Raw genomic sequence first — 8,503 nt, forward strand, 5'->3', positions numbered from 1 at the left:
TTATGTAAAGAAGTGTCCATAGATAAGGTACAAGGTCATCTTATAAAAAGGAAACATATGACTCTTACTGTGTTACTAGTCTGTTGTTTTCCCTTCCAATATCTTACCATTTCCATGCATGCTTTTTGAAATAGTTTTTATAACATCAGTTTTGATCTTTTTCTACTGAAACGATTCACCTTCACAAAGGCTCCATAAATCTCTTTTGATCTCCTGGTGGAAGAAAAGGCAAGGCAAGAATATGAATTAGCATTGAGCCAATCCACACTCCAACACAGCACCCTCTAAAATGTCTTTTATCTATATGCAGGAGCTTATGCACACACATACACACATACTACATACACAGCAGAGGACGGTTTAGATTACAAGAAAAACACATGCCTTGCACTAAACAAACAGCACTTTCTGAATTTTAACCCACAAAAAGGTAAAGGATTTAGAATGGCTATGAGCAGACGGGCCTTTATCACATTGGATGCAGGTCACCATTAGAATTTATTACTTTATCAAGCAATAGCAATCCAGGGCTTACCACAGCACACCAGTTCTATCAATATGAAAATAATTCAACTGAGATATTTATATTAGCTATATCTTTGTATCGTTATCGTTGCGGTATCTTTAAAAAACCAAGCATAAACTTGGCTACCTAATCAGGGTGCTTGCTCTTTTTCCAAATTAAAATTCCAGACTTTTTTAAAACTGATACTTTTTTTCCCAAGACCTTAACTTTATGTACTTGTAACTTGAGTACCTACTGCCTACTTCATTGTTTGAGATTGTACCAACTGTGTTTATTAGAAATGTTCATTTTTATAGGCTAGTATTCAATGAACAAATTTATTATTCACAGTAAATTATGCTTTTACTGATGAAAACGTTTCAAAACATGAAAATCACGAGTACATGAATTTCACATCAAACAAGTGTCACAAAAACTATCTATAAAAAAATGAATGGATGGATGAATGTATGTAGAATTCAGTCTCTTCACTCACATCTCATCCCATTAGGCTAATACGTGACCAGTTAGTAAAATTATAGTTTTATAGCCTACCTTCCTATTTCTCATTTCAAAATGCCTTTGAGCATACTGTAAAATGCTACCATACATTTATTTTCCATACTTTATTAAGACTTTCACACAAAATTCAAGACTTTTCAAGGTCTGGAAAACAGTGCTTCAAAATTCCATACTTATTAAGACTTTCAAGACTTGCGCAAGCACCCTGCTAATTGCAGTTTTGTATGGAACTGATCTAATTTTTTTAATAAAATGTCCTCCTTTGTAAGATTCCTATCATAGATAGAATCTATTAAGTCAGTATCGCACTAACTTGTAGCACAGGCGCCCTCTTGTGCCCAAAATGACAACGTCTCAGTTCTTTTTCAACAGGCATTTAGGCGTTTATGTGCTAAACAATTGGGGGTCCTGACAAAATGTACATCTTTGCTGGACAATGTAGTTTTCCAAAGCATCAACCTCAACTCTTCATACCCAAGACATATGCTTCATACGACATTCAATCCTTCATCTCCCATAAACCCTTGCGAACATCTGCTCGTGTCGAGCGTTATGGCGTCTTCTTGAAGCGTACATAAATCGCAACTGTTTTGTTGACAAGTGAAAAAGGTAAGATTTAGAAATAGTCCTGCAACCACCCGGTTGGGTTTAATTTACTGCTAACAGCTAACTTCAGTATGGCGCCTTTGTGGCGCCGTTGAGCAATTTTTGGAAGATAAATAGCCTCTTTGCTAACGTGTTAGCTAGTAAGCGTAGCTTGCTCCCAACGTCCAGTGCATTCATTCTGCACAGGTTGAGTTACTTAATTTCTTATAAATCAAATAAATTTCTTAACGGTTGGTTGTTAACCTGGTCGTGAACCAGATGACACTATTAGTCAGATTTAGAGACAGCTGTTGCCTTTACGTAGTGTCAGGAATAACGCGCCCGAAACCGCGAAGTTTTTAACTGTTTTGATGTTACGTGTTTCGTTGTTGGTTGATTGTTTAGGGGACAACTCCGAACGGTGTTTAACTTAAATATTTTTAACCCACTTAAAATATTTGAACCCACTTGGAATGTTGGTATTTCGCTGACCTTGACTTCATTTTAACTTTATGTTACTTTTTGGGATACTGAGTCTGAGCAATCAGACATACTGTCTGATACTTTATACTGCATGGCCTCATGTGTTTTGACTGTTACGGTAAATGTAATGTCATCCATTTCCAGTGCCATAACTGTGGGCTGTCCATTCCTTCCTGTCAAGAGTAACGGAGCAAAATGCTGATGTTTTGCAAAATGCATGATAGAAGTTTGATATTATGACAGAGCTCCACTCACTCCCATGCTTTTTGTGTCCGCAGATGGCAGCGGACTCCGCGGACAAGAAGGATGCAGAATCCTCGGGGGCCAAAGACAGAGAGAGGAAACGCAGCCGCTCACGCGACAGAGATCGCAAACGGCATCGGTCTCGCGAACGAAACCGCTCCAAGTCTCCGGAAAGGTGACTTGAACATGCAGACTTTTTTCCTTCTGTACACTCGCATCGCGAGTTTCTCGTGTAAATCCAAGCTAAAGGTAGTGTTTCCTTCTGATTTGTGCCATGGCGACAGGGATCGGCGTGCAAAGGACAAGGATAGAGACAAGGACAATGACAGAGACAAAGACAGAGAGCGGGGCCGCAAAGACCGAGACAGCCACAGACGCGATAAAGATCGTAAGAGATCCAGGTATGCCGAGGCTGAAATGCACTGCTGTTCACACATTTCATAGAATCACACAGTTGTGAATAAGCAAAAGTCTGAGAAATTATACTCAAATCCTAAGAAAATACTGCTGATGCATAAGATATTTTGTCACCTCATGCCACTAACTCTGAAAGCAGCTTTCTTGATTTGTGAGCCCACTCTTATCTGATGTGTAGAAGATGGTTCTTGTTTGGGTGTTGCGTCTTAAACCTCAGTCTGTCACTCCTCTTTATAGAAGCCTCTCGCCAAAGTCGAGGGATCGCAGGTTAAAGAAGGAGAAGGACATAAAAGCAGAAGAGGAAGAAGAAGAAAAAAAGAAGAAAGAGAAGGTATGGCTGTGGTTGGGCTTAGGTTTTCGTATGTGGTTAAATTGTCTCGTTCCTTAACCAAGGCTCTTATTTAAGATGTCTGACCTGTGTTGTGCTTCAGGTCCAGCCGCTGTCTTTGGAGGAGCTTCTGGCCAAGAAAAAGGCAGAGGAGGAGGCGGAGGCAAAGGTGAGAACATCCTGAGGAATTTATGTTCTTCTCCTTTACAAACCCAAATGTCTTCTTTTCCTCACCTAAATATTTTCGTTTACTTCTTCTTTTTTTTTGTAGCCCAAGTTCCTGTCAAAAGCAGAGCGGGAGGCTGAGGCTATAAAGCGCAGAGAGCAGCAGACAGAGGAGAGGAGGAAGATGCTGGAGGAAGAGAGGAAGAAAAGGAGGATGTTTCAGGACATAGGGAGAAAAATGATGGGTGCGTCTGAGCTCTTAACTGAGGGGGGGTGGTGTCTGCGCTTCGTTATTCCCTCAAAGCGCGTCGATAACAGGCGAGATTGTGTTTTTTACAGAGGACCCCCAAGAAAGGGAGAGGCGAGAGCGAAGAGAGCGCATGGAGCGAGAGAACAACGGGAATGAAGAAGATGACGGGCGACAGAAGCTCAGAGAGGAGAAGGATAAAAGCAAAGAACTCCACGCAATCAAGGTCGGTTTTAAGAGGGCGTTTCGGCTGCAGCTGTGTGGCAGTCCCACAGTCAAAGAGGAATTCCAGTTTATTTCAGCCTGGTGTATTTTCTGTTGATTGGGCTAATTCAGTGGGAAGAAGCGTAGAAATCTTTCACAAAAAGAATTGTTGAAAGTCTAATGCATCTTTAACTCGCTTAGCAATTCTCACGACGACATAAAGGACGATACACAACACACACGCTAGTATTTATTAACAGTATACCCGACTTCATTCCAGGAGCGGTATCTTGGTGGGCTCAAAAAACGCCGGAGAACTCGCCACCTGAACGACAGAAAGTTCGTGTTTGAGTGGGACGCTTCCGAAGACACTTCGGTCGACTACAACCCGATGTGAGTGGAATGCGAGCACGCTGTCGCTTGATCCAATCTTTGCGTTTTCCGTATGTTAAACTAAAAAAAGTCCAACATGATCTTTCTCCTAGTTACAAAGAGAAGCATCACGTGCAGCTGTATGGACGCGGCTTCATCGCCGGCATCGACTTAAAGCAGCAGAAAAGAGAGCAGTCGCGTTTCTATGGCGACCTGATGGAGAAAAGACGTACACTGGAGGAGAAGGAGCAGGAAGAGTGAGTAAATCTGTGAAAAAGAAGCGTGTAATCATCCGTAGTCTGAATCTTAGAGACGAGTTGGTATGGAAAGAGATTGTTTGAAAGTGGAATATCAGTGTGACAGTTTGTATTTTTAGTGGAAAGCGGTCACCCAGTGTACTCAGGCTGACTGCTAGCTGCTATCCAATCCTCATCCTCCCCTTAGGGTAAGACTGAAGAAGATGCGCAAGAAGGAGGCCAAGCAGCGCTGGGACGACAGACACTGGTCTCAGAAGAAGCTGGATGAGATGACAGACCGAGACTGGCGAATCTTCAGAGAAGATTACAGCATCACCACCAAGGGAGGAAAGATCCCGAACCCCATCAGGAACTGGAAGGAGTACGCGCTGCCCGCGCACATCCTGGAGGTCATCGACAAATGCGGCTATAAGGTCAGCGCGCCGGCCTGTGACTGTGATGTCGGCTTGTGTGATTTGAGTGAAGTCTCTATCCTTTTCTTCGGTAAAACAATAACTTTTATTTTCTCTCTTTCTCTCTCTCTCCAGGATCCAACACCCATTCAGAGGCAGGCCATTCCTATTGGCTTACAGAACCGTGACATCATCGGCGTGGCTGAGACGGGTAGCGGTAAAACGGCCGCTTTCCTGATTCCGCTGCTGGTTTGGATCACCACTCTGCCTAAAATCGATAGGTAACGCAGCTACGGCTTCAGTGATCTCCAGGAAGTCTCATTCGGTGTTCAAACGGTCTCACTCAGCTTTTTCCTTCTTCTGCCCATCATGCACGCTTTTCTCCGCACGGCAGAATCGAAGACTCGGACCAGGGTCCTTATGCTGTGATCTTGGCCCCGACTCGTGAGCTGGCGCAGCAGATCGAAGAGGAGACGATAAAGTTCGGTAAACCACTCGGCATCCGAACGGTGGCTGTGATTGGAGGAATCTCCAGAGAGGACCAAGGCTTCCGCCTCAGGATGGGCTGTGAGGTAAAACCCCTGAACTTAATAACCCCTTTTCTGTTGGAAAATAAATGATTTACTTGAAACTTCAGTAGAGCATGTTTAGAGAAAGCTAACTAACTCTTACCACTGTAAACACGGACTTGTTTTTTCATCCACGGTGTAGATCGTCATCGCCACCCCTGGACGTCTGATCGACGTGCTGGAGAACAGGTACCTGGTGCTGGGCCGCTGCACCTACGTGGTCCTGGACGAGGCAGATCGTATGATCGACATGGGCTTCGAACCTGACGTCCAGAAGATTCTGGAGTACATCCCAGTGACCAATCAGAAGCCGGACACCGAAGAGGCCGAGGACCCCGAGAAGATGACGATGAACTTTGAATCGGGGAAACATAAATACAGACAAGTATGTGCATCCTAATTTTCCAGGCTCCTCTGTTCACGACGCCTGGGCGTTCTCTTGTTAACGCTTCTCTCGAACCGCGTGTTTCACTCGCAGACGGTCATGTTCACCGCCACGATGCCCCCGGCCGTGGAGAGGCTGGCCAGGAGCTACCTGCGACGTCCTGCCGTGGTGTACATCGGCTCGGCGGGAAAACCTCACGAGAGAGTCGAGCAGAAGGTCCTGCTGATGTCCGAGGGAGAGAAAAGGTGAGACCGCGCCCACGCGCCATCGGCAAAAAAACATCCAGCTCGCTTCGGTGTACCTGAGTGTGTTTGTGTCTGTCTTTGCTGCGCAGGAAGAAGCTGTTGGAGGTTCTGTCGCATGGCTTCGAGCCTCCCATCATCATCTTCGTCAACCAAAAGAAGGGCTGCGACGTGTTGGCAAAATCTCTGGAGAAAATGGGGGTAAGTCGTGGCGGAGCAAATCTTTTCCCCCAGTCTCTCTCTCCCGGAGTTTTGTTGAGTGAGACGGCCTCATTAAACTGTAGATGCTGTAGCTATAGGCGACTGACTCGCTCAACAAACGTATCATGTCACAGTTTAAGGAAGCGAGCAAGAGTTTTCCTTGTGGGAAGTTGCAGAGTTCCTCCAAAAATCCCTTTTAGAGATCTGATATTTATTAATAAGAGGCTTTCCCAGATTCCTCCTCTAGTCTTTTTCTCTTTAAAATGTTCCCACCCACAGTGACGGCTTACACATGAGGGACTTTTCCTTTCATGCCACCTTGAGGTTTCGCATTAAATTCGGTCAACAATATTTAGTTTATTCTGGTAGTCGACTTTCTTAATTTAGATTGTGGCAACCAAGTTCACCCTGGACCGTCTCTCCTCCTCCTCAGTACAATGCCTGCACGCTGCACGGTGGCAAAGGCCAGGAGCAGCGAGAGTTTGCGCTCTCCAACCTCAAAGCAGGAGCCAAAGACATCCTGGTGGCCACAGACGTTGCTGGTCGAGGTATTGATATCCATGACGTCTCCATGGTCCTCAACTACGACATGGCGAAGAACATTGAAGGTAGGAGCCCTTGTTCTTTTTGCAGCGTTTTTTCTTTTGTTTCTCACGGAAGTTCTCAGTACCTAAAATGAACAGAAACGTCACCGTTTTCACTCCTCTTCCTCCTCCAGATTACATCCATCGTATCGGTCGTACCGGCCGTGCCGGTAAGAGCGGCATGGCCTTGACTTTCCTCACTAAAGAGGACTCGGCTGTGTTTTACGACTTGAAGCAGGCCTTCCTAGAGAGCCCGGTCTCCACCTGCCCCCCGGAGCTCACCAACCACCCGGACGCTCAGCACAAACCCGGAACCATCCTGACCAAGAAGAGGCGCGAGGAGACCATCTTCGCCTGATTCATCTTTTTTTTTTTTAAACTTTTGAACGAAACACAATGCAGGTTCCCGACTGTTTTTATCTTTATTTTGCATCATGCAGTGTACATGCATTTCTGTGTTCTACGTTCAGGATCCTGTCGCCAGGTTGTTTTGAGCAGAATCCCGTTGATCTGCACCGTATTGACATCAAACGTAACAAACGGCTGCCCGATGCGATGAGGATGAGTAGTTCTGTTCTCCTAAACCTGCAAGAGACCCAGTACCAGATTTGATGTTGGTTTCTTTTGCTCCAGATACAAGCGTTAACCCAAAGGTCATTAGCTCTTCAAACATCTGTATGATGTGACTGCAGCAAAACCGACTGATGTGTGTCTCTGAAATGTCGAAGCAACTTCTAAAAATGATGGAATTAAAAAAAAAAAAAAGAGGCAATGTGTGTTGTCGCAGGAGTTTTGTTCATTTGTTCTGCGTTCAGATCAAAGCACCTGGCTGTTTATTGAGCGAGGCGGTACAGAATGTGGCAGGAAAGCTTTAACGAAACCTCTAAGCAAATCCAATCATTGCAACACCAAACGGCACCAACAAGGCATCAGAGAAACCGCAGGTCTTGGTTTATCCGGCCGTCTTGTAGTGTTAAAAAAAAAAAAAAAAAAAAAAAAAAAAAAGGAGCAACTTTTCAAATGAAGTCGCTTTTTTTAAAAGTTTAGAAGTTGTGGTTTCTGACCTTTGGCTTCTCCTATCTGATTTTTTTTTTTTAATTTATTTTTTTTTTAAAAAGCAACATGCTGACTGGACTAATGGAGCCACCAAATGACTTGTGACTTCTCTCAAAACTTCTCTCTTGGATGTGGCAAAAATTTCAGAAGTTTCAGAAAAAGGCCACAATAATCCAATACTTTTAAGTCCTAGAGGGAAAAGTATACATTTACACTGTGTTGTAGAACTTTTGTATTTTTTTTTATTTCTTCTAATCTAAAAAGAATAGTTAAAAAAATATCGTGGCATTTTTCTGGATATTTACTTCAGAGAGAACAGAAAGGATTGGTGTGCCTCCTCCACTGTTTTTGCAGTATTCATGATGTCCCCATGTTTTCTGTATTTGGTGTGAATTAGCCTGTAAGCTGGTGAACATCCCTTTACCTTCTCATATGCCTCATCGACCTTTTTCACAGTAAGACTGTTCAGCACTTCAGAGCAGGAGAGGCTAAGATGTGATGTAAAACCCACTCAGAAGAGGTTTAACAGCTATGGGGAGATGTAATCAGGTTTGTTGGGGGGTGTTTTCTCAATAAAGTTTTCTCCAAACGTGCATTTGACCTCTTTACAAACAAGAGTATCTCGCTCTGGAGAAAAAGCTGAAATCCCCTTAAAGGGCAACCTTGCTCCTTTCCAATCGTTTGTTGTTGTTTTTGTCATTGGACTCAATTAGAGACGCGTTAAATGGTTTACAGATTAAAACTAT

General features: G+C 44.0%; 1 protein-coding gene across 1 annotated transcript; it reads left to right on the forward strand.

Moving 5' to 3' along the window:
• Positions 1-1,528: 1,528 nt before the first annotated feature.
• ddx23 (DEAD (Asp-Glu-Ala-Asp) box polypeptide 23) lies at positions 1,529-8,342 on the forward strand. The gene is made up of 17 exons (XM_075474928.1): positions 1,529-1,636; positions 2,374-2,513; positions 2,623-2,739; positions 2,993-3,086; positions 3,187-3,252; positions 3,355-3,493; positions 3,588-3,721; positions 3,980-4,092; positions 4,185-4,328; positions 4,516-4,741; positions 4,856-5,001; positions 5,115-5,292; positions 5,432-5,674; positions 5,768-5,919; positions 6,009-6,117; positions 6,551-6,725; positions 6,836-8,342. Exons 2-17 carry the CDS (start codon positions 2,374-2,376, stop codon positions 7,057-7,059), a joined length of 2,400 nt encoding a protein of 799 aa, XP_075331043.1. The 5' UTR covers positions 1,529-1,636; the 3' UTR covers positions 7,060-8,342.
• The last annotated feature ends 161 nt before the right edge of the window (positions 8,343-8,503 follow it).

This window comes from Odontesthes bonariensis, chromosome 10 (genome assembly GCF_027942865.1).
Source record: "Odontesthes bonariensis isolate fOdoBon6 chromosome 10, fOdoBon6.hap1, whole genome shotgun sequence".
In the NCBI taxonomy this organism is placed as follows: domain Eukaryota; kingdom Metazoa; phylum Chordata; class Actinopteri; order Atheriniformes; family Atherinopsidae; genus Odontesthes; species Odontesthes bonariensis.